At 38.0% G+C, this 27,911-nt stretch overlaps 3 protein-coding genes and 1 long non-coding RNA gene across 18 annotated transcripts; 1 reads left to right on the top strand and 3 right to left on the bottom strand.

Annotated features, from left to right (window-relative positions):
- Window positions 1-771: 771 nt before the first annotated feature.
- LOC137254577 (oxysterol-binding protein-related protein 11) lies at window positions 772-3,315 on the bottom strand. Of its 2 annotated transcripts, XM_067792359.1 has the most exons (4): window positions 2,988-3,241; window positions 2,530-2,926; window positions 1,114-1,339; window positions 772-1,049 (listed from the first exon to the last, which is right to left on the bottom strand). In XM_067792359.1, the coding sequence occupies exons 1-3, from the start codon at window positions 3,073-3,075 to the stop codon at window positions 1,156-1,158; spliced, it is 669 nt and encodes a 222-aa protein (XP_067648460.1). In that variant the 5' UTR covers window positions 3,076-3,241; the 3' UTR covers window positions 772-1,049; window positions 1,114-1,155. The 2 variants fall into 2 exon arrangements, with proteins under 2 accessions (XP_067648460.1, XP_067648461.1); XM_067792360.1 differs by having other exon boundaries at window positions 772-1,339; window positions 2,988-3,315.
- A 2,218-nt stretch (window positions 3,316-5,533) lies between these two features.
- LOC137253018 (uncharacterized) lies at window positions 5,534-13,639 on the bottom strand. Of its 2 annotated transcripts, none has more exons than XR_010953693.1 (7): window positions 13,544-13,639; window positions 13,170-13,486; window positions 12,667-12,954; window positions 12,429-12,597; window positions 12,240-12,373; window positions 5,985-6,305; window positions 5,534-5,921 (listed from the first exon to the last, which is right to left on the bottom strand). It is a non-coding gene; the product is annotated as an uncharacterized lncRNA (long non-coding RNA). The 2 variants fall into 2 exon arrangements; XR_010953692.1 differs by having other exon boundaries at window positions 5,541-5,921; window positions 12,429-12,607.
- A 272-nt stretch (window positions 13,640-13,911) lies between these two features.
- LOC137254574 (protein transport protein Sec24C-like) lies at window positions 13,912-14,377 on the bottom strand. Its single transcript, XM_067792353.1, has 2 exons — window positions 14,158-14,377; window positions 13,912-14,097 (listed from the first exon to the last, which is right to left on the bottom strand). Exons 1-2 carry the CDS (start codon window positions 14,301-14,303, stop codon window positions 13,926-13,928), a joined length of 318 nt encoding a protein of 105 aa, XP_067648454.1. The 5' UTR covers window positions 14,304-14,377; the 3' UTR covers window positions 13,912-13,925.
- Window positions 14,378-16,410: 2,033 nt separating this feature from the next.
- LOC137254573 (tRNA (guanine(26)-N(2))-dimethyltransferase-like) lies at window positions 16,411-25,973 on the top strand. 13 transcript variants are annotated; one of them, XR_010954034.1, is made up of 11 exons: window positions 16,428-17,115; window positions 17,257-17,384; window positions 17,441-17,827; window positions 17,896-18,273; window positions 18,343-18,511; window positions 18,698-19,676; window positions 19,965-20,437; window positions 20,511-20,676; window positions 20,739-21,717; window positions 23,834-24,218; window positions 24,278-25,969. XR_010954034.1 is itself a non-coding variant. In XM_067792352.1 (9 exons), exons 4-6 carry the CDS (start codon window positions 18,471-18,473, stop codon window positions 20,555-20,557), a joined length of 324 nt encoding a protein of 107 aa, XP_067648453.1. In that variant the 5' UTR covers window positions 16,434-17,384; window positions 17,441-17,827; window positions 17,896-18,273; window positions 18,343-18,470; the 3' UTR covers window positions 20,558-20,676; window positions 21,146-21,717; window positions 23,834-24,218; window positions 24,278-25,969. The 13 variants fall into 13 exon arrangements, 9 of the variants coding, with proteins under 9 accessions (XP_067648448.1, XP_067648449.1, XP_067648445.1 ...); XR_010954033.1 differs by having other exon boundaries at window positions 16,428-17,179; XR_010954035.1 differs by having other exon boundaries at window positions 16,427-17,384; window positions 18,698-19,568.
- The last annotated feature ends 1,938 nt before the right edge of the window (window positions 25,974-27,911 follow it).

Genomic DNA, 27,911 nt, shown 5'->3' with positions numbered 1-27,911 from the left:
TTTTAAACTTGTTTTATATCTAAGTTGCCGTGGTCTTTAACCGATCCCGTCCATTTTTACTAGAAATATTTTCTGCTATTAGGAAAATATGTGTACTCAATTTTGTTATATGTAAATTTTTCTTCAAGTTATGGCTTCCGAAACATAGAAAATTGCTTAGTCATAAAAGAGACGTTGCCACGGCCATTTTTTAAAATTTGAATTTTTTCCTATTTATTGTTATAAATCCACTTGGGAAATGAAAAACCATTGATATAAAGCCATTTTTTTTGCAAAGATATAGCTTATTTTATTCATCCACGACCCCTTTAAAAATCTTTTATACAAAAGTGGGCGTGGTCCTTAGCCGATTTCGTTAATTTTTCTTCAAAGCATTCGTTATTATATTTTTATTATTTTATTGTAAAATTGATTTTATCACGTGGGCGGTGCCGCGCCCATTTTAAAAATTTTTTCAAACTTTTATTAAGTCTCAATATCATGGCTCAATCTAATCTTTTTTTTCGATACTGATGATTTTGATATATCGAAGTCTATATCTATTTCGATTCCTTTATACCTGTACAACCAACCGTTATCCAATCAAAGTTAATATACTCTGTTTGCAAAGCACGCTGGGTATAAAAACAATGGCCTTCACCGATTCCCAGTCAGTAGTCTCAATCGACCAGCTTTGTTTCTCAACACAATGAATGGGTGTGCCCGATGAACAACAACATCAACCTGCTACTACTATGTAGTATTTCCCTTGAATGAGTTCAATGCAGCACATAACATATCCACATCTTCATGTAAGGCGAAGAGTATGTGCATATATTTGATAATTCGTTTAGATCCTAACTAATCTAAATAAGATATTGTTATATTTGTATACAAATTATAGTTTTTAACTTATATGTACATACATACAACTATACACGAATTAATATTATAAGCTTTAATAAATTGTTACTCGTTCAACATGGACATTTTTGAATCTTCCTATGTTATAATAATACAATGGCCGTAGTGTATGCAGCACTAACAACGCGATTAAGGCTAGCAAGCACCTACGGATAACAGATATATATTACAAATAAAACGAATAATAACAACTGCGTAGGTAGAGCATACCAACGTCATCTTAAAAATAATATGCATAGATAACACCGTACTTCAGTTTGCACTCGCAGATCCGTTTGTATTATGTATCTCTTCGTGGCGTTGCAATAGACTCAAACATTGATGTAAGCATTGCGTGCTTGCTGTTGAAATAGCTTTGAGTAAAAGTAAATCGGGATCTGTTGGTGAAAATGTTTCACAATCAATATTTTCAATAGTACGCGCCAATGAAGCATTGCTGAAAATTAATAATAATTAGATTTTAAATCAAATAACTTGCTGCGGTTATAGCAAAAACACTCCCAAAAAGAATCTTAAGACTAAATACAAAGATATTAAAACTAGTAATCCACGTATACCTATATAAAAACGTAAATAACATGAGATAACATAAACAAATAAAAAAATTGATATTACAAATTAAATTAAAGGTACGCTTCCAGTGTTGACATGAAAGCACGCAAGAAAAATGATAAGCATATTCGAAAACACCTATTGGGTACATTAAAAGCATCCTTCGCTTGGAGAGCTGAACAATTCAAAAAGCCTGTGATGAGATTATAGACAAACAGCAGCAACTTGCAGCGCGAGTAATAGAATGGTATTGAGTCGTCAAAGTTAAGAGAAACATAAACAAAACCGAAAACAATTTCTTAGAACCCTTTCAATTCTGGCCGCATGCCGGTTATAGATAGGATTCCAAACAACTTAGGTATATTCTAGTTTTGAGCGAACTAGAGAGATATAAAGAGCCTCCCTGGTACAGGGAGTCTCTTGCATATCTACGAAGGAAGGTTTCTGTAAGCCTTCGGAAACACTTCACAGGTCTGTATTGTCTGTCTGATTGACGAAAGAAAAAGTAGTGTCAAATACAACACCTAAGTTAATAAATTATTTGACAGAAGCTAGTTGGCCGCCAGATATATCATAAGGGTGGTATGTAAGTTAGATGGCTTAGAAAAAGACTTGTGAAAACATTTAGTGACATTAAGTTAGAGAATTATGACATTGCAACAATCGATAAAATTATTTAGGTCATTTGGCAGATGTATGGAATTCGACCGGACATTAATTATAGGAAATGTAAAGCAGGAAGGCAATTATATTTATAAAAAATCTCAAACAAGAGGCACGAGAATGCTACCCTGAGGACCTGCGGTTGTTGCAAAGAAAGGGCGGGTCTTATAGTCCTCGATTTCGAGGCACAGAGAACGGGTTCGACAGATACGATTTTAACCATGATAAAAAGGCGGAATGAAATCGAAAGCTTTTGAGAAATCAGTATATATGGTATCTACCTAATAACCGTCCTTAAATGCAGAGATGCAGAAATAAGAAAACGGAGCTAGGTTAGTAACAGTGGGAGCGACCAGCAACAAACCCAGACGGCAGATGAAGTCTTACTAATGTGGCATTCCATCTACTTACCACTGTTCAGTTAAATATAGTGCTTGCCTCGCTGATACCATAGCATCGGATGCAGCTAACAATTCTCTTGCTGGCAGTGTTGAAGAATTTGTAATATCCATAGCTTTTGTATGACTTTCCACAACAGCACGCAAACCATCTACCCATTCTTGGCGTGAACGTGCATCAGTTGCCCGCAGCTTCAGTGTATCACCAGACGCACAACCAATGGAAAAAGTGCGTGAATCTTCATCACTCGGACAGACTACAGCGCCTGCAAGATGTACTTGTCCACGCGGTGTTCCAGCTAAAACTTGCGGCGAAGGCACTGCTTCATCCCCCGCTGAAGTCGAATCGCATAGGTAATAACTAAGGGTTCCAGTTTGTGAGTCAACTTGGAACCAACGATATTGCCAGCCTGTGTGTGTGTATCAAAAATTAATCAGTTGAATATAGACTTTGAATATTCAAATGTACACCTTTCATGACATTGGTATATTTGAATAGTAGCCCGTGAAGTGGATGACGCAAAGTTTGATTAAGTACTCGATTTATCTTGGTATCCATGACGGCGGTGTCTCTGCTGATTTCGTTGCCAAATTCTTGTCTGTATGTCTTCTCCCCACTTATAGTAGTAACTGCGTCAACACTCGTAGAAGCTGCAGAAACCTCTTGCCTTTTCTGTTTGGATTTTCTTTTGCGATGCTGCAGAGTTAATTTGATTTTACGTAAAATTTTTGCTATTTTTAAAAGAAAACAGAAGTGAAAATTTTGGAAAAACAAGCTAAGAAAAATGTGTCCAAATAAAATATGTCAAATTGACATTTGATATAAACTGACATGTTAAAATTATAATGCTGCCAGACTCCTGTCGGTCTTATACCCTTCAAGAACACTGGCACTCAAATAAAGGCTCCATTACTGATACTTAGCATAGACTTGACTTGGCTTGCGAACTGTCACTTACAGTTCTGTTAAATGAACATTGCATGTTACTGATTACTCAAAACTTAACTTGACTTAGAAGTCTGTTGAATTTTGATTTTCTATGTAAGTTCTAAGTGACGTTTACATTTTGAGATGCCATTTGTTTGTTTCCATTTCATTTTGACATTTTGTCATACAAATTGACATTTATTTAAAAATAAATTTCAACGCTGATTATGATGCCAGATTTTATGCGCCAAGTGGAGTATAATCGTGGCTAAGTTGCCAAGTTTACGCCAAGTCAAGTCAAGTCTATGCTAAGTATCAGTAATGGAGCCTTAACACCATCTGATGGCAGTGGTGTCAAGGTGTCAAGCTAAATTCCTCCAACAACCCTGCAAAAACGCTCCACGTCATTTTACTAGCCATTTTACGGTCATTGTGACTTTCTGCAGCGGTTATATTCATAGTCATTTTTGCATGGGCGGATTAGGTTTTGTCAAAGAGGATAAATATAATAAGAGCCGTCACTCGTTATTTTTTAGGCATTTACTCGATGTAAACTATGAGGTAGTCGCTACTTTTTTTTTGGGCGAGATGTTTATAAATGCCTTCTATACATTTTCACGGGGTATTTGTGTTTATTTCTCCGACTGTATTTAATTAATTATTTAATTCTCTTTCCAAAAAACACGTTTGCATAAAGTGACAACACCGCATGGATAAATGGAAGGCAATTCAAAAATGTCACTCATAAAACAAAAGTAGCGACTACCTCACAGTTTACATCGAGTAAATGCTTAAAAAATAACGAGTGACGGCTCTTATTATATTTATCCTCTTTGGTTTTGTGACCAAATTTTCCGTTTCGTTCCTATTAATGTGATAGTCCATTCCGCTCCCACCTATAGGATGTGAGCATAGTACTGTGCTGTTCACACACGTCACAATGCTCGTCAAATGGCGGTCATTTTTCCGTCATTTCACCCTACATTTTCGAGTCATTTGACAATCAATTTTACTGCGGTTTTACCATTTATATAACCGCCATATAACGTGAATTTTACCTGCAGATTTACTCTACCTGGAACAAAGAGGATAAATATAATAAGAGCCGTCACTCGTTATTTTTTAGGCATTTACTCGATGTAAACTATGAGGTAGTCGCTACTTTTTTTTTGGGCGAGATGTTTATAAATGCCTTCTATACATTTTCACGGGGTATTTGTGTTTATTTCTCCGACTGTATTTAATTAATTATTTAATTCTCTTTCCAAAAAACACGTTTGCATAAAGTGACAACACCGCATGGATAAATGGAAGGCAATTCAAAAATGTCACTCATAAAACAAAAGTAGCGACTACCTCACAGTTTACATCGAGTAAATGCTTAAAAAATAACGAGTGACGGCTCTTATTATATTTATCCTCTTTGCCTGGAACAGCCATATGAATAAAATATGAACCAAAAAAATTGAATTTTCAATATTTATTATTTTCAATATTATTATATATGTACATGAAATTGGAACTTATATTAATCCAGTTCATATAAAACAGAAGAACTTTAATAATAAATAAACTCGCTTAATTGGTTTTTGTTTTCCAATTGAAATCTCTTCTAAGCGAGCAGAAAATAATTTTAAGCTTTAGAAAAAACTGCAATTATTTGAATCAATTTAAATCTACAACTTAAAGCTAATTAGAAATTCAGATTAGATTTACTCTTTTTTTTTCAGATCAAGAATATTCAAAGGTGTCGTGGAATCCGATTGCTGTCGTAATTGATGAACTTAAAAATGTGCGACTAGTAATTGAGTCAGACTTATTATTGTTCTAAATCTAATCATTCAAGCAATAATTCTGCAACCCATAGCAGGAGTATTGATTGGTTTCAAATCTAATTCCGACAGCAATCGTATCACATCCCTTATTATATATGTACGTGATATTGCAACTTAAATTAATACAATTGATATAAAGAAAAGTAAGTACTTAAATAATAACATAAACTCTCTTAATTGGTTTTTGTTTTCCGATTGAAATCTTTTCTAAGCGAGCAGAAAACAATTTTAAGCTTTAGAAAAAACTCCAATTATTTGAATAATCTACAACTTAAAGCTTAGTAGAAATTCAGATTAGGTTTACTCTTTTTTCAGATCAATAATATTCAAAGGTGTCGTGGAATCCGATTGCTGTCATAATTGATGAACTTAAAAATGTACGACTTGTAATTAAGTCAGACTTATTATTGTTCTAAATCTAATTATTCAAACAATAATTCTACAACCCATAGCAGGAGTATTGATTGGTTTCAAATCTAATTCCGACAGCAATCGTATCACATCCCTTATTATATATTGTGTCGGTGGCAGCTGTTACAACAGCAGTTTCTAACTTTACACCATCCGTACGGTGTGATGAAAGCTTCACTGCCTTTTCCAATTGCTTGGCGCCAGCAATTTTTGCTGTTTGTAACGCTTTAGCTGTAATGCAAATATATATATAGATGGGTTAAAGTGGTTTTCGTATGTTATTCAACAACTCACCCTATACCATCATCACAGCCTCCTCATCGATTTTGAATATGTGTACTGTTTCAGTATTCAGACCCAGTTCGTTTGGTGCAATATTTTCGATTTGATGAATATGTATACTATCCGTTAGGCAGACAATTAGGTGCAATCGATTCATTCATATACTGTGGGTATTTGAGCCGTAGACGCAATGGCAGATATTTTGATTCTTTTTGAAGTGTAACATTTGTAAACAGTTGGGTTTCTCTGCTGTCACCATCACCACTAGAGAGCTATTGAAGAAACGCTCGACCAAGATAATATGTGAGATTTACACGCATAGATTTCTTCCACCTTTTCACAGTTATTGATGGAGAAAATGCGAAAGCCATATTTACCATCCCATACCGAAATAGCACTGTAGAGGAAGAAACATTTTATAAAATTTAATAAAATCAAAAAATGATAGTTGTGCTAAAATGGGGTAACGTATTGTATGTTAAAGTATAGCGAAGTCTCAGCGGCTTTGTACTGGTGAAAATTGAGTTTGAATAGGTTTTATTCTTCATTCTTAGAAACATGTACGAAGGTACCTGGTAAGATATTAAAAATCCTCAACGCTTTTTTTGCTATAACTTAAAAAACTCATATTCAAACTTCTGCTTAACTTCTACATATCAATAGCTACCTTTACCACCAGGAGTCGCTATTGCTTCTACGCCTATGCTATTGTTTCCTACATCGATGAGCTTTGTAATAAAATAAACAGCTATCTCCCCAATCTCTCCAGTTTTGTCGCCTCGCGAAACCTGATATTGTCACCAACCAAATCATCGGTGACCTTATTTAAAACATGACCGCGCCAAATGTCGACCATATGGCATTACCCTACCGACTGTCTTATACCCTAAAATTTTGGGTGTGACTTTCGATCAGGATCTACATCTTGGAGAGCATGCACTAGCAATTGTAACGAAAATCGTCGTTGGTGTGAGGTCTTAGCCGATCTCCAGATCTGTAGAAAAGGAGCTTATTAGCTTAATGCTTAAGATGATGCGGGAGGGTGGGGCCGTGTGTAGAAGTCCACGAAAGTGGGGAAAGCTTCTGACCGCCATTCACCTGGGAATGGCCAGAGCGATTCTTTTGCAAGCGGTTCAAGCAGCTCACTACTGCCGGTCGCTTGCGGCCAAGTATCCTCTGGGTAGCCGCTAAACACCCGTTTAGCGGTGAGCTAATGTGAGAAGGCGACAACCTGGCTAGGCCACTCTGACATAATCGGTTTAAGGGCTAGCCGGGGGAGATTTCATCGGCAGCGTCTGTACACCTCCAGGTGCGGCTGCAAGCGGGCGTCTGTCTTGGAGCAAGCGGCTCGCTATATAAACGTGCCAAGTAATATTTTCACCCCCGCTGAGCGGGTTGTGCGCTGGGCTTGGGACCCGCCACGTAAAACCATACTCCAATGAAATATAACAACAAGCCTCAGATAAATACACTCTCTATTGATGACGACCATGGCAAACGTTTGAGGGACAATGAATTGAGGGCATGCACTGACATCACCGCCATCCAAGAAATGCGTTGGACGAAGCAAGGAAAGAAGATCAAAAATTGTGATATATATTGGAGTGGCCATGCGAATAAGCGCAGTTTCGGCGTCGGATTCGTGGTGGGAGAGAGACTTTGTCGCCAAGTGCTGGCGTTCACGCCTGTGGACGAGCGTCTCGCCGCTATTCGAATAAAAGCAAAATTTTTTAATATATCATTCATCTGCGCCCATGCGCCGACAGAGGAGAAAGACGATGAGGTGAAAGACACTTTTTATGAACAATTAGAACGCACATACGAGCGCTGCCCCCGTCATGATATAAAAGTCGTGCTTAGCAACTTTAACGCCAGGGTGGGCAAAGAAGGTGTTTTTGGCCCTACAGTCGGAAAGTTCAGCCTACACAATGAAACTTCTCCTATCGGACTGAGGCTGATTGACTTTGCCGGTGCTCGAAACATGGTCATATCAAGCACGAGGTTCATGCATAAAAAGATACATCAAGCTACATGGCTGTCTCCTGATCGAAATACTCGCAATCAGATCGATCACGTTGTGATAGACGGACGGCATGCCTCCAGTGTTTTAGATGTGCGAACGATCCGAGGACCTAACATCGATTCGGACCATTATCTCGTTGCAGCCAAAATACGCACCCGCCTCAACGCGGCTAAAAACAAGGAACAAAAAACACAAGGAAAGCTAGACGTCGAAAAGCTTCAATCACAACAGACTGCCAATGATTTCGCAACTCGACTCTCACACCTGCTCTCTGAGGGCACAACTCATCCTGAAGGAATACAGGAGCAGTGGGAGCATATCTCCAAAGCACTTCATACTGCCGCCGAGGAAAAAATTGGTTACCGGCGGCCACGAAAAAACAACTGGTATGATGAAGAATGCCGCGTTGCCTACAGGGCTACGTTAAAAGCGAGCGCGACAAGAGGAGTGTGTGAACGCTATCGTGAGTTGAAAAGGGAAGTGAGACGCCTTTTCAGGAAGAAAAAAGCAGAAGCAGAAAGGCGTGAGTGCGAGGAGCTTGAGCTGCTAGCCACCAGGAATAACGCCCGAAAATTCTACCAAAAAATACGGCGACAGACGGAAGGTTTTAAGACCGGGGCAAACTCCTGTAGGAATGAAAACGGCGACCTTGTAACTGATGTCCAGAGAGTGCTTAGATTATGGAGGGAACACTTCTCTGCTCTCCTAAATGGAGGCAGCAATTCACCGCGCAGAGATGAAGAACCCGATCCTGCAATCGATGATGATGGAATATATGTCCCCCCGCCCGGTTATGACGAAGTTAGAATAGCAATAACCAGATTGAAAAACCACAAGGCCGTGGGCGCTGATGGATTGCCTGCGGAGCTATTCAAGTTCGGCGGCGAGGAGTTGGTAAGGCGCATGCAGCAGCTTCTTAGCAAAATATGGGCGGACGAAAGCATGCCCGACGGTTGTTCTTTGCCCAGTCCACAAGAAGGGGGATACTGCAAAATGCACCAACTATCGTGGAATCAGCCTTCTTAATATCGCATATAAGGTCCTTTCAAGTGTATTGTGCGAAAGATTGAAGCCCACCGTGGACCGGCTGATTGGACCTTATCAGTGCGGCTTCAGACCTGGTAAATCTACCATCGACCAGATTTTCACAATGCGCCAAATCTTGGAAAAAACCGGTGAAAAGAGAATCGACACACATCACCTCTTCGTCGACTTTAAAGCCGCCTTCGACAGCACGAAAAGGAGCTGCCTATATGCCGCTATGTCTGAATTTGGTTTCCCCGCAAAACTTATACGGCTGTGCAAAATGACGTTGAGCAACACCATCAGCTCAGCCAGAATTGGGAAGGACCTCTCCGAGCCGTTCGAAACTAAACGAGGTTTCAGACAGGGTGACCCCCTATCGTGCGATTTCTTTAATTTGATGCTGGAGAAAATTATACTAGCTGCAGAACTTAACCGCACTGGAACATTATATTATAAAAGCGTGCAATTACTGGCATATGCTGATGACATTGATATCATCGGCCTAAACACCCACGCTGTTAGTTCTGCTTACTCCAAGCTGGAAAAAGAAGCGGTAAAGATGGGTTTGATGGTGAATGAGGACAAAACGAAGTACCTGCTGTCATCGAGCAAAGAGTCAGCGCATATGCGCCTTGGCAAACACGCTACTGTTGGCAGCCATAATTTCGAAAGAGTAAAAGACTTCGTTTATTTGGGAACCAGCATCAACACTAGCAACAACATCAGCACTGAAATCCAGCGAAGAATCAATCTTGCCAATAAATGCTACTTTGGACTAGGTAGGCAATTGAAAAGTAAAGTCCTCTCTCGGCGAACGAAAATCATACTCTACAAGTCACTTATCGTACCCGTCCTGCTATATGGGGCAGAAGCATGGACCATGACAACAGCAGATGAAGCGGCTTTGGGAGTGTTCGAGAGAAAAGTTCTTCGAAAGATTTATGGACCTCTACGCGTTGGCGATGGCGAGTACCGAAGAAGATTTAATGATGAGCTGTACGAGTTATACGCAGACATCAACATAGTCCAGCGAATTAAAACGCAGCGGCTGCGCTAGGCCATGTTATGCGAATGAAAGATGATGCTCCGGCCAAGAAAGTGTTTCTATCGGAACCCGCCTATGGAAGCAGAGGTAGAGGGCGGCCCCCACTCCGTTGGAAGGACCAGGTGGAAAACGATTTAAACTCCCTTGGTGTGACCAATTGGCGCCGGTTGGCGGAGCAGAGGAGCGACTGGCGCGCCTTGTTGGACGGCCATAACCCTTTAGACGGTTAAGCGCCAATTAAGTAAGTAAGTAAGTAAGTTAAGATGATGCGGGAATAACCAAGTAAGCTCCTTCCAACCTTTGATTCGGGGGATGGTATAATGGTATGAAGATGATAGCGTGCGACAACATCGCGAGCTTGCGATGGCTGGAGGAAGTGGTTCCAAACCTCCAAAGGCAGGGCACGAACGCTCGTTTTGAGATGGTGGATAAAGCGCAAATCCCCAAGGTGCGTGATGAAGTCGGAGGATACACTGCGACTTTTGCAAAATCAGAATCCGAACATACCGACACAGGATTCGAAGGTCCTTACTGTATCTCGGCCTACGGACGAAGGTTAGTTATACATCTTCCAAATAAACAAGCAGGCGGAGGATATATTGTACGCGCAGCTTGGAAAAATGTCCTTAGGTACAGGCAAAATGTATATGCGACTCAGGAAAAGAAGTCGCGGTTATTAAGGTCCTAACACGGTGTACGTCGAAAAGGACCTCAAAAGCCTAAGGAAAAAAAGACAGGTGGAGGTAGCCCACGTCACCCCGAATGTGTTAGAAGGGGACCAACAGCCAGATGGTGCTGTGAGTCGCACAGAGGAACACCCGGCACAACAGGTACAAGAGGGCTAGAGGAGGACGACGACGTCACGATGAAGGTGCTGGAGGGGGACAAGCAGCCCATTGGTACTGCGAGTCATACAGATAAACCTCCAACACAGTAAAGTGGCGTCGAGCGAACCCCTCCTCCTAACGCGCTGATCCAGGAGCCGTGGCTTCCATCGGGAGGAAAGGGTTCTGGACTTAGCGCGCGCGGATTTGGCGTTTACTATGCGCAAACGGAAGGACGGGTGCGAGCTGTAGTAATGGTAAGGAAACAGCTGCATTCATATATGCTGCCTAATTACACTACTGAGGACCTCGTAGTGGTGGTGAAATCGCCGGGCTCAGATGGTACATGTCCGGCCATGCTACAAGTTTCAAGTAGGGCGGTCGTGGGATGGCTTAAAATAATATTCGATGGGTGCATAAACTGAATCATGTACCGCACTCTTGGAGAACTGCTCGTGTAGCTTTCCTACCAAAGGCGGGGAAGATCGGTCACGTGTATCCCAAAGATTATAGACCCATAATTTCTGCTCAAAACCTTTGAGAGGCTGATAGATGTGTACATAAAGTCCAACGTGGATGAAAAGCTGCTCTCCACAACACAACAGGCGTACACCAAAGGCAAGTCAGTAGACACCGCATTGCATAGGGTGGTAATAAGCATAGAAAAAGCCCTGGAATATAAGGAATATGCTCTAGAAGTCTTCTTAAGCATTGCCGGGGCTTTCTAAATGGGCGATTATTGATGGTCTTAATTACGTTAAAGTACATCCAGCCTTACCCAGATGGATCGACTGCATGTTAAACTGCAGTAAGATTACATCGCAATGGGGATTGTACGCGGCCACGAAATTAGTGGACAGGGGCACTCCGGGTGCTATCACCTCTGCTGTGGACGCTGGTCATTAACCAACTGCTTAGGGGATTCTACGAGGGACCAGAAAAACTTACGGTTTACGCAGATGACGTTGCATATGGTCTTGTTTACAAAGAGGTACAAGGTCCCTAATTGGACCAGGCCTAAGTTAGGAGGGGCGACCCTACGGGGAAACCTTGCAAAAAATATCTAGGAATGATCCTAGACAGTAAGCTGTCATGGAAGCTCAACGTGGAGGAGAGGGTGAGGAAGGCTTAAACGGCACTTTATGCATGTAAAAGAATGCAAAAGAACCGGCATATACGATCAGAAGGAACTCGATGACGATGCCTCAAAATAACAACCAAAAGCAATAATTATCATTTCACTGACACAAATTTTATAGTTTTTTCTTCCAGAGTTGGACACAATCTTTTCATAATTTTACTTATCAATTTAAGATTAGAAATTTTTTTCAATATGTATTTTGACTTACCAGCAACAACAGAATCATGTTTAATTGTACGCCGCACAATCATTATAGCATCATGTAACGAAGCTCAGTTTCTTTCAAAAATTGTTCGGCACCGCCACGTAAAATCAATGTATATGTTCTAGCATTAACGCAACCTTTAAATAATTATAAACTATAAAAATGAAGTTAATGTCAAACCCACTATCAAACCTTGGAAAATGTTGAAATGTTCACCACCAACTTGACGTTCTTCAAAGTAATCACATTGACCCAAAACACTTGAATTAATATCATTAGCTGTAGTCATAACAGCTCCACCACAAGCTTTCATTGTACGTTTCAAATCTTCTTCTGGTACACTAACAGAACATTTCACGATCTGCAAAATACTGTGTACCAACATCACCAATTGGTAGTTTAGAAAACACAACATTGGCGCCTTACTTACCTATTTTATTGTACAGGAGACGCCATTCAGCATTAACAATTTTGTGATACTCTTGGACATTGGAGGACATTGCTGTGGCAGAGCATTTTCCCAATAAAGCACTTTGCTGTTCCTTTGATTGGCTCTTCCACATGTACAGCCATGTCATATTTTGGTCATGCATAATTATAATGCTTTACGTATAGCTTTAATGATGATACGTGCATGCACGCCTTCCTCAACATATGGTTTAACTTGTTTTAAGATTTCACCTGCTTAAAGTACTACTGAAGTGGTGCCATCGCCGACCTGATAAGAGAAACATTTTTATTCTACACCAGGCATGCTTAACGAACGAAACGATATCATTTCGTTACGTTACGTTAATTTGGCGTTCTTAACGTTAATAAACGAAACGCAATGACTTCGTTTCGTTTATTAACGTTGATTATCGTAACAAAATGATATCGTTTCGTTCGTTAAGCATGCCTGTTCTACACATTCTAATATAACAAAAAACTTACCTCAGCATTTTGAAATTTGGCAATGTCTACTAGAGTTTTACGGCTGGATTCACAATATCCAATAGTTTCATAATGGTTGCCCCATCATTTGAAATTGTGGCCTTACCACTGGAATCAACAATATGCTTGTCCATACTACGTGAACCCAATTGAATGCGAGGCATTGATGTGGATATGAGTTGAGGTTTACCATGAGAGCTATCGGTACCCAAGCATTTTTTACACAAATACTCATGTACCCAATACAAGTTCAGGACGTTCATATTTATCGACACGCTGTCCGGTATGGCCCAAATGTTGGAAATATGCAGTTGGCACTGTTGAAAAAAAATATGGATCAATGAACACAAGTAAAAGTGAAAGATTTTTTTTACCATCTCTTGTTACTTTACACATTAGACATTGGAAACGACGACCAGGATTCAAGGGGTTGTGTAGCGCAATATATAGCTTCTCCAACCCAATTGTCAACCTCACCTTCGAGTGGCGAATCCCGTTTCACTAACAGACGAGGCTCTGGCGACCCCAAGCTCGTCATGGAACTTGGGGGTGGGGAGGGAGGGATGGCCTGAAGGTTCAATGTGGCCATATAAATCGTTCCCGAGATGGTTGGGCCAGCACCTTAATGGTGCTGTGTTACCGGAGCGTATCGGATCTGTATCCGACAAAGGACCATCACATCGATAACACTCCCCAAAGCCTTCGGGGAGTAACCTAATCGCTACAACAACAACAACGACCAGCATCTACAAGTTGCTATTGATCCTTGCAACGATTAGATCTAATTGCACCCAATTCACCAAAATTTACAATGGGTGGCTCATATTCACCCTCAACCGTTCGTGCCATTGGTGAGGCGGTAAGTGTAATGGACAAAGCTGTTGTTTTTAATAAATCAGCTGTTGCATGTATGCAATACAAAGACGACCTGCAAAGAAGAAAGATCAATGTAATTGCCAAACAAAACATTAATTTCGATTATCGATACCTAACGTAACGTGGCGATGAGTTACCCTGATCTTCTACCACATATTTTGTGGTCACCAATGGTGGTAATAAACCCTGAGCATTAGTAATAAAAGCACCACCAGCGCTATTTTGATTTTCAATGATAACGCTTATCGGATTTGGCATCTGATCGGGATCTAAACGGCGTTGGGCTTGATCATACTGTTGCGGCTGTTGATATTTACCAGTAACAGGTGCAGGTGGTTTCTAAAGAAAATAACACAAAAATAATCAGCAAATTTGTAAATTATTAGTTGTATTAGCATACATTATGACCAGGACGTCCGGACGTGTCCGGGTATTGGGGGTTGACACGGCTTGGGTGGTTGACTGAGCATTGGCGTCTGTCCAGGTTGTGTTGGTGGCATCATAAATGCCATGAATAACAAGTGCCAAGAATATATCCGCGGCATACCTGCCGACCAAAATGATTCAAGAGGTTGTGATTGCCAACCTCACCTACCCGTGGCGAATCCTGTACCTAACAATTTGGTGTGAACAATTGGTGCCAGTTAACCCTCTGAAATAATCGGCGCAATTGTACGCCATTGTGTTGGCATTAATTAGGCAAAATGCAAAAACTTTTCATCCTCCTCGCGTGACCATTCTGTCTTCTTTAAGCTAGGATCAAGCCATTCGTACCAGCGTGCCTTACATTGCTTGGCAGATTTGCGATGCAGCAGTGATACAATACGTGACCACTGGTTTTTGCCATATTTCATTACAGCTGTGAAATTAGACTTTTTGCGGATGATGCATTAATTATGATAAGTGAAAATAATATTAATACTGCACTCGCCAAAATGCAACATGAAATAAATAACTTGTATAAATGGTTGTGTGGTAATAGACTGAAACTAAACATAAATAAAACTAAATATATGATAATAACAAGGAGGAATATCAATGAGGAGGATATAGCCGAGCTAAAAATAAATGATGAAATCATACAAAGAGTTAACAGTATAAAATACTTAGGAATAATAATTGATAATAAACTCAAATTTGAAGATCATATAAATTATACAATTAAAAAAGCTGCTAATAAAATAGGAGTGATGCAGAGAACAACGAAATTCATTCAGAAAAAGTACAAAATAATCTTATATAAATCAGTTATAGAACCGCACTTCGTGTACTGCCCGTCCATTCTATTCATAATATCGGATAAAGAAGTAGACAAGCTCCAAAAGCTTCAAAATAGATGCATGAGATTTATTCTTCAGAAACCTAGAGATACACGAACGGCTGACATGTTGAAGACTTTAGACTGGTTAAGTGTGAAACAAAAGATTTTTTTCCACTCCATGAAATTCATATTTAATATTAAACATGGAAATGTACCTGAGTATTTAAATAAAAATATAGCATTAGTTGAGCAAACTCACAACATAAATACGAGGAGCAAACATAATTTCAAATTGCCGTTTTTTAGAACTGAAATTGATCAACAGAACATTTTCTACAAGGGTCTGAAAAGTTACAATGAACTGCCTATGGATATAAAAAGTTGCAACCAAATAACAGTATTTAAAACAAAATTATATGAATATTGTAAAACCTTAGCTATAAGATAAAAAACTGTAATATTTTCAAATTTACGAATTAGGCTTCTGGCCGTAATAAATAAATAATCTAATCTAATCTAATCTACTTTGAGGATTTCATCCTGAAAGTTATCAATTTAGTTAATAAACGGCCAAGAGTAACCAGTCGCGTCAAATGCTTACCTCAGTGTTTCTCCACACACCACCTTTTATCATTATTCGCGGCATGGTGCTATATAATTGTGAATTCTTTCGATGAGCACAAAAATCAAATCAAAAATTTTTGTCGAAATAAACAGCAAAAATCATTGTATATTAAAGACTTTGGGAAAATTTTAGAATAGCACCCCCGAGTTCGGGGTAAAACTTGGTATCAAATGAAAGAGGGAGTTCTCCCGAGCACAAATATATATATTTTAAAGTGCGCAAACTTATAATTTAAAAGTTATTAGTTGTTAAAGTTTGCAAATTTAACAAATTTCTATAGAACTTTAAATTACAATTTACACATCTTTCAAAACCTTAATCCACATACATATCTATATAAATTGGCAACGATAAACTTAAATTGCATTTTAGTATATTTCACATTTCATTTTTGCATTGTTTTCACTTATTATAAATGTTTTTATTAAATCAATCGCGCTTTTGTAGCAACATGCACATATATATATATATATACATACCCTGCAAAAATCGTGTGACCAAAAACGCACACAGCCACACGAATTTTTGACAGGGGTGACGATTTGGAATGAAAAATTGTGCAAATGAAATAGCATGCTGACAAATTTTGCTTTCCCACAATATATCGTGCTCTCTCGCACCTATTATTTTCTTAGGGATAGCAAAATACGTCATTTTTGCGTGCAAAAAATCCGCCATTTCTAATTCTGCAGAAAAGTGGAAAATTTTTTCAATTTGTGTGATTTACATTTTGCAGAAATTAATATACGGATTCTTTAATATTTTTTGGTCTACTAAAGTGTGTTTTAGCAAAAAAAACTCATATCAATGTGTGCATGTTTATAAAGAAAGAAAGTGAAATATGTAATTGCATAGTATAAATAATCGTGAGCAATTTTAATGCAGAATAGCAAATTTTGATTTCCACATACATACAAGAAAAAAATTCTTATTACCATTAAGATTTATTATCCAAAATTGAAAAAAAAAAGATTAGAAAATTCGGTGTAAAAAAACGGCAATGTGTGCAATAAAATATCCTCTCTTGTTGAGATACCCCTCCATGGTCTCCATTAATTATTGTGACGGAGTTGTGTTTGCAGCAGCAAAGTGAACCCAAACAGTGTAGGTCGTGGTGGTTGTTGTTCGTGATCCGCATCAACTGGACCAGGTGGGGCAATGACGCCACATCCAGTTATACCAAGGTATATACAACAACAGCAACCGGGTAATGCAAGGCCAAGATAGCAGCAGCAACAACCTCCCAAGGCTGGCTATCATCGTTGATTTATAAAAAAACAGTGTTGTGCATCTGTAATGTTTAAATATTTCCTCTGTTGAAACAGTTTCCACGATTCACTGTTCAACGAAAGCAGCAGCCAGCGTATGCCACCACCGAACAGCTGATAACAAAAACTTGTATGCACAGCAGTTTAAAGCCAAAATGGAAGTTGAGGAAATATCTGAAAATAAGGTAAATATATGTTTCGCGTTATTAACAAAATCGCCCTAAATTTTATGAATTAACAGATCGCTACGAACGACAAAGCACCCGAACGTGTGATCAAAGAAAGCACTACAGAAATTATTGCCGGCGGGGCCGTATTCTACAATCCAGTACAAGAATTTAATCGTGATTTAAGTATTTCAGTACTTAATGTATACACAAAGCGGTTGATAAGAGAGCGGGAAGCGGCGGCGCATAAAAATCCACAAAATACAAAGGAAAGCAAGCAATGCTAATGACAAGAAACCATACACGGCTGGTGGTGTAAAATACGACGGTGGACTGCGAATATTGGAAGCGCTTGCTGCAACAGGTTTACGTAGCATAAGTTATGGAAAAGAATCCATTATCGTAAATATGCGACACAATGGAGTGGAACATTTAATTGTGCCAAGCGAAGGGGATGCAATGTTGGTTTGATATACGAATCAATAGCTAGTGATTTAACTGTAATAATCAATAATAAAATTCGCAATAGGACTCTCATGTACCTTTCAACTTCATATGAGAAGCGTTTCGATGTTATAGACCTAGATCCTTATGGTTGTCCGAATCGCTTTCTGGATGGCGCTATACAATCACTGACGAGTGGGGGTTCATTACTTGTAAATGCGAATGATATGGCTGTGCTGGCAGGCAATACGCCTGAAGCCTGCAATGCCAAATATAGTTCTGTGCCTTTGCGTATGAAATGCTGCCATGATATGGGATTGCGTATACTATTGCATTGCATTGAAACGCACTCTAATCGTTATGGAAAATATATTGAGCCACTTTTGAGCATTTCTGCCAATTTTTATATACCCGTATTTGTGCGTATGCATAGTAGTCAAGCGAAGTGTAAATATAGCATGAGGTTGGTATACAGCATTTTGGCCTTTTACCACAATCCATTACTTACCATATCTTTATATTATGAACACAGCAAACAATGAATGGTATTTCAATGCACTGGTTGTGATACCTATACGCTACAGCCTATGGGTATTGTAAAAAGCAAGATCTCAGATAAAGGCAATGCGGAAGTAAAATTCGGTATACCAACTGGACCAAATGTTAATACAAATTGTGCGTATTGCGGTGATAAACATCATGTAAGTTTCAACTATCCCACTTAAGTATTTAATCTCGAATAAATCAAATTATTTCCTTCTTACTTAATTGGTGCTTAACCGTTTAAACGGTTATGTCCGTTCAAAAAGGCGCGTCAGTCGCTTTTTCAGAGGGTTAACTGGCACCAATTGTTCACACCAAATTGTTTCTTATATTCCCAAATATAGATGGGCGGTCCACTTTGGTCGCATCCCATACATGATCCAACGTTTGTTGAAGAATTGCTACAAATCATAGAAGAAAAACCGCTAAGTGATTTGGACACACAACGTCGTTTAAAAGGTGTGTTATCGGCGGTATGCCTGAACTTGTATTGGGTACATGAGTTTTTATGTAAAAAATATTCATCATATCCAACATCAATACCTCGCATTCAATTGTGGACGCTGTGCGCACTATATTGGGTTCATGTAATATGGACAAGCATATTCTTGATTCCAGTGGCAAGGCCACAATTTCAAATGATGGGGCAACCATTAAGAAACTATTGGATAAAATAATAACACAACGTAGCGTGCTCAAGTGGTATAAGCTTATTTATTTATTTTTATTTATTTATTTATTATTACGGTCTTTAAGACCTAGTTTAGGTTAAAATAAGAAATTAACATAACTACTCATGTCACATTTAGTGACGTACAATATAAAAACAATTTTTCTTTGAACTTACTAATATTTTCACAGTCTTTCAAATCAGAAGGTAACTCATTATACATTTTATACCCTAAATATTCAAGAGACCTTTTGGCGAACTCAGTTCTTATTCTAGGCAGTCTTATATTATTGCAATTTCTTGTTCCATAATTGTGGATTTCATGATTATAATGTATTTTACTACTCAGGTAATTCGGTAACATTCCTAACCTAAGTTGGTGTATAAATTTCAATGTGAAATAACTAACTGACTGTTTAATACTAAGCCAGTTTAATCTATTGAGCATTACAATTTTTGGCGTTCTGGAAAAGATATTTCGTAACGAAAACCCTGGAAGATTACCGCGCCTTGTCTGCTGTGGTTCAACAAAATATAACTTGGATGTTTGTTGCTCTTTTTCAATTTTCCTGAATACAAATGTCTGGATTGGAAAAATTTCAAGCAAATAAAGCTTGACGTGCAAAAGTCAAGAAATTACTTGTCATGCAACGGTAAATGCTTATAAATGTATCATTAAAATTGCATGCTTGTTTATGATGAGCCATTCGAGTGAGCATGGAGATGGATGTTTTAAATACTGTAGAGTAAATTGGCTTAATATATAAGAATTTGAAATTTTTCCAAACCTTTGACTAAAAAGTAGCTACTAGCTTGTAGAACTTTATTACTTTACTTTTAAAAAGATAAATCACTTTAGCATGGGTAATATATACCTATTATTAAAAATTAATACAAACAATATCTTCAACATTTTTTTCTCGATTCACGAACACATTTAGAAAGGCTACAACGCCTGCTAAAGAGCCGGTATCTTGCCAACGCTTTAGCTTGGATTTAGAGGAGGATCTACAAACTTTGCTAGAAGCACGCGCAGCTCCTCGTGTAGCGAATGTGGATCAACACGAGAGTAACGTTGCTGTTAGCGGAAATGCAATGAACAAAATATTTGAAATGGAGGATGAAAATAAATCCAACAATGCAAACACTATAAAGAGGATTCCTTATAATAATAAACGTACGTCTGATGAAAGTTTTATGGCTTTGGAAAAAATGTGTGATAAAACAGCATCCGATCCTGACAGCACACTATTTAAGTACATACATAGCGAGAACAAGGATATGGTTAAAGAAGATGCTAAAAAGCGCAGCGCCGATGGAAATTCGGTAATAATGATTTCAGGATGATTGGCATATTGGAGCAAATAACTATTGCTTGGCTACTGACTGCAGCCGCCGCCTTGTGGTTTATCAGGTAATCATGAATACGCACATTTTAAATATTTAAAAATAAGCTGTATGAACTAATACCATTTGTCTCTGTGTAGATCCTATATGCAAGGTGGGAAGTATCGAAAGAGTACGACGGCGTTAGGGAAAGTTGTTCTTATTACTAGAGCAAATACCATCATATGAAAGGAGACAGCCGGGGAACTAGCTAAACGTGGAGCCACAATTTATATGGCGTGTCGTGACATGGAAAAATGTGAAAAGGTATCAACAAAAATAAACCAGATAATAATTGTTATACAATTTTTGGTAATTCTTTACTTTAGCTCACAACTGTCAAAAATATTGGGAGAAGGTTCAAAAGACGCGTTTTGATCCCTGGACCACGAATCCGAGAGTGGAAATTAAGAATTTAATTTCTGTCACAAGATATTTTTTAAAAAAACCGCAAAATGGCCACGGAGCGCTCCGAAACCGGAGGTGGGATCCATAGTATTTTTGTGCAGAACAGCTTTCTGCATTGGGGGCCTTCGGCCGCGCTTATAAAAAATTACCCTGGGTGGGTCCAACACCGGTTTGGAGACCCAAACTATATCCGCGCAAAACACTTTTACCCACAGTTTTTCTTGTGGGTACCACAAAATCATCAAAATTACAATATCCACATGAAAATTTTTAATTTTGTTTGCAAATATCTCCGAAACGAAATAAAATTTCCAATTTCCGCTTTCAGATTCGTGATCCTGGGTCCAAAGCGCGTCTTTTGACACCTCTCCCGATATTTTTAGACGAGTTTTAGCAGTTGTGAGCTAAAGTAAAGAATTACCCAAATTTTTTATTATGATGTCATGGATGATGTCATACTGCCGACGTCGGAGTTAAAGCTGCTGCAAACCTTTGGGGTGTCTTTACCGTTAATACAACAACAACCTCAAATAAAGCCGTAACATCCGTGATCGTTGGACTTTTACGTAAAAATATGGGTTCGCATAATAACATATCGCTCATTTACTTCAATGGTGTCATAACTCCAAAAACACAATTTTCCAGGAGAGCCATTCAAAGATTTTAACTGCCATATGTTGCCCATATAAAGGCTTATTTTCATTGTGCTATAGTGGTAAAGTTTTAACTGATCACAAAGATTTTTTTATACAACATAGATTATGATATTGGGTACGTTTATATGTTATTAACTCAAAAGTCATGTTTTTTGAGTTATGACACTATTGAAATAAATGAGCTATATGTACGTGCTCCTACTACTTTGTTCGTGTTCGGCACGATGTGAACGTGTGATTGAAGGTAATTTTCCTTATCGTATTCTATCGGTGACTATTCGGCCCCTTAACGCATGACACATATCAGGACTTAACAAAAATATTCTTACCTTTTTCCTCTCCATTTTCTTAACTTTTTAAATGAATAGATTTCTTAACTCATGTAAGAAGGCCTTCAAATCAGGCATTTGCACTCCTTATCATATTAGACTAACAAAGTTGCTCTTGCCTCTGAAGAAAGAAGACTTGAGGCTCATGAGGCGAGTGTTTACGAGGACATTCCCTCCGGGGGTTTCATGCTTAGTGCATGCGTTCGTTTCTTGCGCGCGCGTAGCTAAGGCTCCGTTCCCTCGAGGAAGCATAGTTATCAGACTTAGAGGCAGGATTTTAGTTGTTACCTTGAAAACTTCTAGTATTTGCCAATCGGGCTTTTCCGTTTGGTCATCACACCGATTCTGGTAACATTGCGGACACATACACCCTATATGAAGTGCTTTGACCGGCCAGCTCAAGTAAACCGTTTACATTAAGGCTCGTCAAGAACTAATTAAAATTATGTAGAAAAGTAATTCATCTGAAATGAAATGTACAAATGAAGCTCATGTTCGGTTACACCCGAACTTAGACACCCTTACTTGTTCTACCTGTTTCAGAAGTTATTTTATTCATGACTTACATTATTGGGCGCTAAAGTAAAGAATTACCTTTATATTTTAATTGCCTGATTAAGAGAATGCGAGAGGTACACATGATCTACCAGCAGGAAAGGCGCGGATCCAAGCACGGGGCTGTAAAGTGTCGAAGATTATGTGTAGGTCTTACAACCTTAGACAAACAAAGTTACTTATATCATTAAAAAGGGAGGCCTGTAGACTCATGACTGGTATTCTGACTGGTCACTGCTTTCTGGCGTCACATGCCTTTAAATTAGGCTTGGTCAGTGCTAGCAGATTTTGTATGTCGGGGTTGATTCTGGATAGGTAAGAGTTTAACCTGTTACAGTATCCAGAACGAAGTTGAGCTAGAGTGACTCGCTTTTCTCTGGGGAGTATGTGTTCCTCTTCCGCGAGGTTTGGATACTTTTCTTTGAGTACTGGATTCACCGGGCAATTCCTAGCATAAAGGTCCGACGCTTGTTTATGGAGTTCACCAAGGACCTGCTTGTGTTTTTTCGCTGCATACGGCTGGGTTCTCAGGAGCCGTATTTCCTCAAAATGCTTACGGAGATGGCTCCTTAGGCCCCTAGGCGGTGCTGATTGACCAATCAGATGTCTGTTGGGATGCTCAGGTTTCTGGGTACAGGAACTGTTTGGTCAGCATCTCATTTCTCTCCCTGACGGGGAGTATTCTCGCCTCATTATGCAGATGGTGTTCTACGGACATAAGAAGACAGCCCATGGCAATTCTGAGTGCAGTATTTTGGCAGGCCTGTAGCTTCTTCCAGTGGCTTGGCGACCATATGGGTGACGCATAGCACTTAATCGGCTGGCTAATTGCTTTGTGTGAAGTCATGAGCGTTTCTTTATCCTTTCCCCAGGTACTGCCAGCGAGGGATTTGAGGATTTTGGTACGGCTCTGAATTCTCGGAACAATTGCGGCTGCGTGCTCACCAAAATGTAGGTCCTGATGAAAGTCACACCCAAAATTTTAAGGTGTAAGACAGTCGGTAGGGTAATGTCATATGGTCGACATTTGGCGCGGCCATGTTTTAAATAAGATCACCGATGATTTGGTTGGTTACAATATCAGGTTTCGCGAGGCGACAAAAATGGAGAGATTGGGGAGATAGCTGTTTATTTTATTACAAAGCTCATCGGTGTAGGAAACAATAGCATAGGCGTAGAAGCAATAGTGACTCCTGGTGGTAAAGGTAGCTATTGATATGTAGAAGTTAAGCAGAAGTTTGAATATGAGTTTTTTTAAGTTATTGCAAAAAAAGCGTTGAGGATTTTTATTATCTTACCAGGTACCTTCGTACATGTTTCTAAGAATGAAGAATAAAGCCTATTCAAACTCAATTTTGACCAGGACAAAGCCGCTGAGACTTCGCTATACTTTAACATACAATACATTACCCCATTTTAGCACAACTATCATTTTTTGATTTTATTAAATTTTAATAAATGTTTCTTCCTCTACAGTTCCATTTCGGTATTGGATGGTAAATATGGCTTTCGCATTTTCTCCATCAATAATTGTGACGAGGTGGAACAAATCTATGCGCGTAAATCGCAACATATTATCTTGGTCGAGCGTTTCTTCAATAGCTCTCTACTGGTGATGGAACAGCAGAGAAACCTAACTGTTTACAAATGTTACACTTCAAAAAGAATCAAAATATCTGTCATTGCGTCTACGGCTCAATTCCCCACAGTATATGAATGAATCGAACGCACCTAATTGTCTGCCTAACTGATAGTATACATATTCATCAAATCGAAAATATTGAACCAAACGAACTGGGTCTGAATACTGAAACAGTACACATATTCAAAATCGATGAGAACGCTGTGATGATGGTATAGGGTGAGTTGTTGAATAACATACGAAAACCACTTTAACCCATCTATATATTTGCATTACAGCTAAAGCTTTACAAACAGCAAAAATTGCTTGCGCCAAGCAATTGGAAAAAGCAGTGAAGCATTCATCACACTGTACGGATGGTGCAAAGTTAGAATCTGCTGTTGTAACTGCTGCCACCGACACAACGGTCATTCTACTTCGCCGAGTAGCGGCTCGTCCGACTATCTATCGAAGACAGTATAATCATATCTTTTGCCAACACAGGTTAGCGATGTGCTTGCACAGGAAAAGATTTCAATTGGAAAACGAAACCCAATTAAGCGAGTTTATGTTATTATTAAAGTACGTACTTCTTTTTTATATGAACTGTATTAATTTAAGTTACAATTTCATGTACATATACAATAAAGTATGTCGTGTTACGATTGCTGTTGGAATTAGATTTGAAACCAATCAATATTTCTGCTAAGGGTTGCAGAATTATTGCTGGAATGATTAGATTTAGAACAATAATAAGTCTTACTCAATTACTAGTCCTACATTTTTAAATTCATATTTTTTTTTACTTTATTACTTTCAAATTCAATTACGACAGCAATCGGTTTCCACGACACCTTTGAATATTCTTGATCAGAAAAAAAAGTGTAAATCTAATCTGAATTTCTAATTAGCTTTAAGTTTTAGATTTAAATTGATTCAAATAATTATAGTTTTTTCTAAAGCTTAAAATTATTTTCTGTTCGCTTGGAAAAGATTTCAATTGGAAAACGAAAACCAATTAAGAGAGTTTATTTATTATTAAAATACTTACTTTTCTTTATTTGAACTGTATTAATTTAAGTTACAATTTCATGTACATATATAATAAAGTATGTCGTGTTACGATTGCTGTTGGAATTAGATTTGAAACCAATCAATATTTCTGCTAAGGGTTGCAGAATTATTGCTGGAATGATTAGATTTAGAACAATAATAAGTCTTACTCAATTACCAGTCCTACATTTTTAAATTCATATTTTACTTTACTTTATTACTTTCAAATTCAATTACGACAGCAATCGGTTTCCGCGACACCTTTGAATATTCTTGATCAGAAAAAAAAGAGTAAATCTAATCTGAATTTCTAATTAGCTTTAAGTTGTAGATTTAAATTGATTCAAATAATTGGAGTTTTTTCTAAAGCTTAAAATTATTTTCTGTTCGCTTGGAAAAGATTTCAATTGGAAAACGAAAACCAATTAAGCGAGTTTATTTATTATTATAATACTTACTTTTCTTTATTTGAACTGTATTAATTTAAGTTACAATTTCATGTACATATAAATAAATAAATAAATAAATAAAGTATGTCGTGGTACGATTGCTGTTGGAATTAGATTTGAAACCAATCAATACTTCTGCTAAGCGTTGCAGAATTATTGCTGGAATGGTTAGATTTAGAACAATAATAAGTCTGACTCAATTACTAGTCGTACATTTTTAAGTTCACCAATTACGACAGCAATCTGATTCCACGACACCTTGAATATTCTTGATCAGAAAAAAAAAGAGTAAACCTAATCTGAATTTCTACTAAGCTTTAAGTTGTAGATTATTCAAATAATTGGAGTTTTTTCTAAAGCTTAAAATTATTTTCTGCTCCCTTAGAAAAGATTTCAATTAAGCGAGTTTATTTATTATTAAAGTACTTACTTCTTTTTTATATGAACTGTATTAATATAAGTTCCAATTTCATGTACATATAATAAAAATAATAAATATTGAAAATTCAATTTTTTTGGTTCATATTTTAATCATATGGCTGCTCCAGGTAAAGTAAATCTGCAGGTAAAATTCACGTTATATGGCGGTTATATAAATGGTAAAACCGCAGTAAAATTGATTGTCAAATGGCTCGAAAATGTAGAGTGAAATGACGGAAAAATGACCGCCATTTGACGAGCATTGTGACGTGTGTGAACAGCACAGTACTATGCTCACATCCTATAGGTGGGAGCGGAATGCATGATCACATTAATAGGAACGAAACGGAAAATTTGGTCACAAAACCTAATCGCCCCATGCAAAAATGACTATGAATATAACCGCTGCAGAAAGTCACAATGACCGTAAAATGACTAGTAAAATGACGTGGAGCGTTTTTGCAGGGTATATTTTATTGATGACATTACAAAGCTGTGCTGCCACATATATATACGTATACACATATAAAATTTGTATAGAAATTTGCAAACTTTAACACCAAATTACTTTTAAATTATAAGTCTGCGAGCTTTAAAATATATATATATGTGATCTGGAGAACTCCCTGTTAATTTTAAATATTTCCGGAGATATTCCATTTAAAACTCTCAAAATTGAAAAAATTTTCGACCACCAAATGTTTTGCTGTCTCTGCTGAATTAGAAATGGCGAATTTTTTTGCACGCAAAAATTACGTATTTTGCTATCCCTATAAAAATAATAGGTGCGAGAGAGCACGATACATTGTGGGAAAGCTAAATTTGTCAACATGCTATTTCATTTGAAGAATTTTTCATTCCAAATCGTCACCCCTGTCAAAAATTCGTGTGTTTGTGTGCGTTTTTGGTCACACGATTTTTGCAGGGAAACTACCACAAACTTAAGGACACTTACTTAAGGGCCAATTAATGGTGTCTTATCCATAACCAGATAAAACAGCTGATCGAACCACATTATGGAAATCAATGTAATCGATTAATGGTGACATACCATAACGCTAAAGCCATAACCATACCATAGCCAGCCAATTGGTTTTTGGTTTCTCGCCATATCCACAACCTAAAAATATTTGAGTTGGTGAATTTATTAACTTTTTGTATATTTTATTTATTGTTTTGGATACGTTTTGACTAAGAGACTTAATGTTTGTGGAATATGTTTGTATTTTTTTGCGTTTTCCTCGTTTTTATGAAAATGTCAGTTGTTTAAGGTTGCCACCATTAATCGATACAATGGGGATGGTTATGGATATGGGTATAGTTACGACTATAGCGTTAGGGTTAAGGAAGTTTAATTGGCCTTCTACCTAGGTAATTCTATACGACAGCATGACACTCTCAATACATGTTCAAAAATGCCCATCAATGAGGTAGCACCAAAAGTAAATCCGTGCAAAATCCCTTTGGACACAACATTTTTCATGTGTACAACAACGTTACAACAACTACATGAAAAGTTTTAATTTATTTTGCAAATATCTCTTCACAGACGCAAAATGTTTATGAACCTCATTTTTTAAATCACAATAGCTGTGAAATAGTAGGTGGAATTAATGGCATATGTGAACTAGCGACTAATTGTACTTGTTTTACTCATAACTTACTGTAATTTTTAGAAATAATTTGACAGTTGCATAAATATCGCTTTAGTGGAAATGTAAGCAACACACAATACGGACCCATTTCAAAGTTCAAAGTTGATTGAATAACCGTGAATAACCGAATAGTAAGTTTAAATATAATTTAACCGGGTGTAATTGATTCATCGCATTTAAAATTGAATCTTAATAATGAATTCTTCGTTCAATTTATGCATTTTCTCACAAATTTTTGAAACGAATATACGACGGTTCGAATTAAAGCTGGAGACATTGGTGCTTTATCGGTAACCGTATCGGTAACCTTATAACAGCTGATTCGACCAACCTTATGAGAATCAATGCAATCGATT

Source organism: Eurosta solidaginis, chromosome 5 (assembly GCF_040869045.1).
Source record: "Eurosta solidaginis isolate ZX-2024a chromosome 5, ASM4086904v1, whole genome shotgun sequence".
Taxonomy (NCBI): Eukaryota; Metazoa; Arthropoda; class Insecta; order Diptera; family Tephritidae; genus Eurosta; species Eurosta solidaginis.
This window is presented reverse-complemented; position numbering and strand designations above follow the sequence as displayed.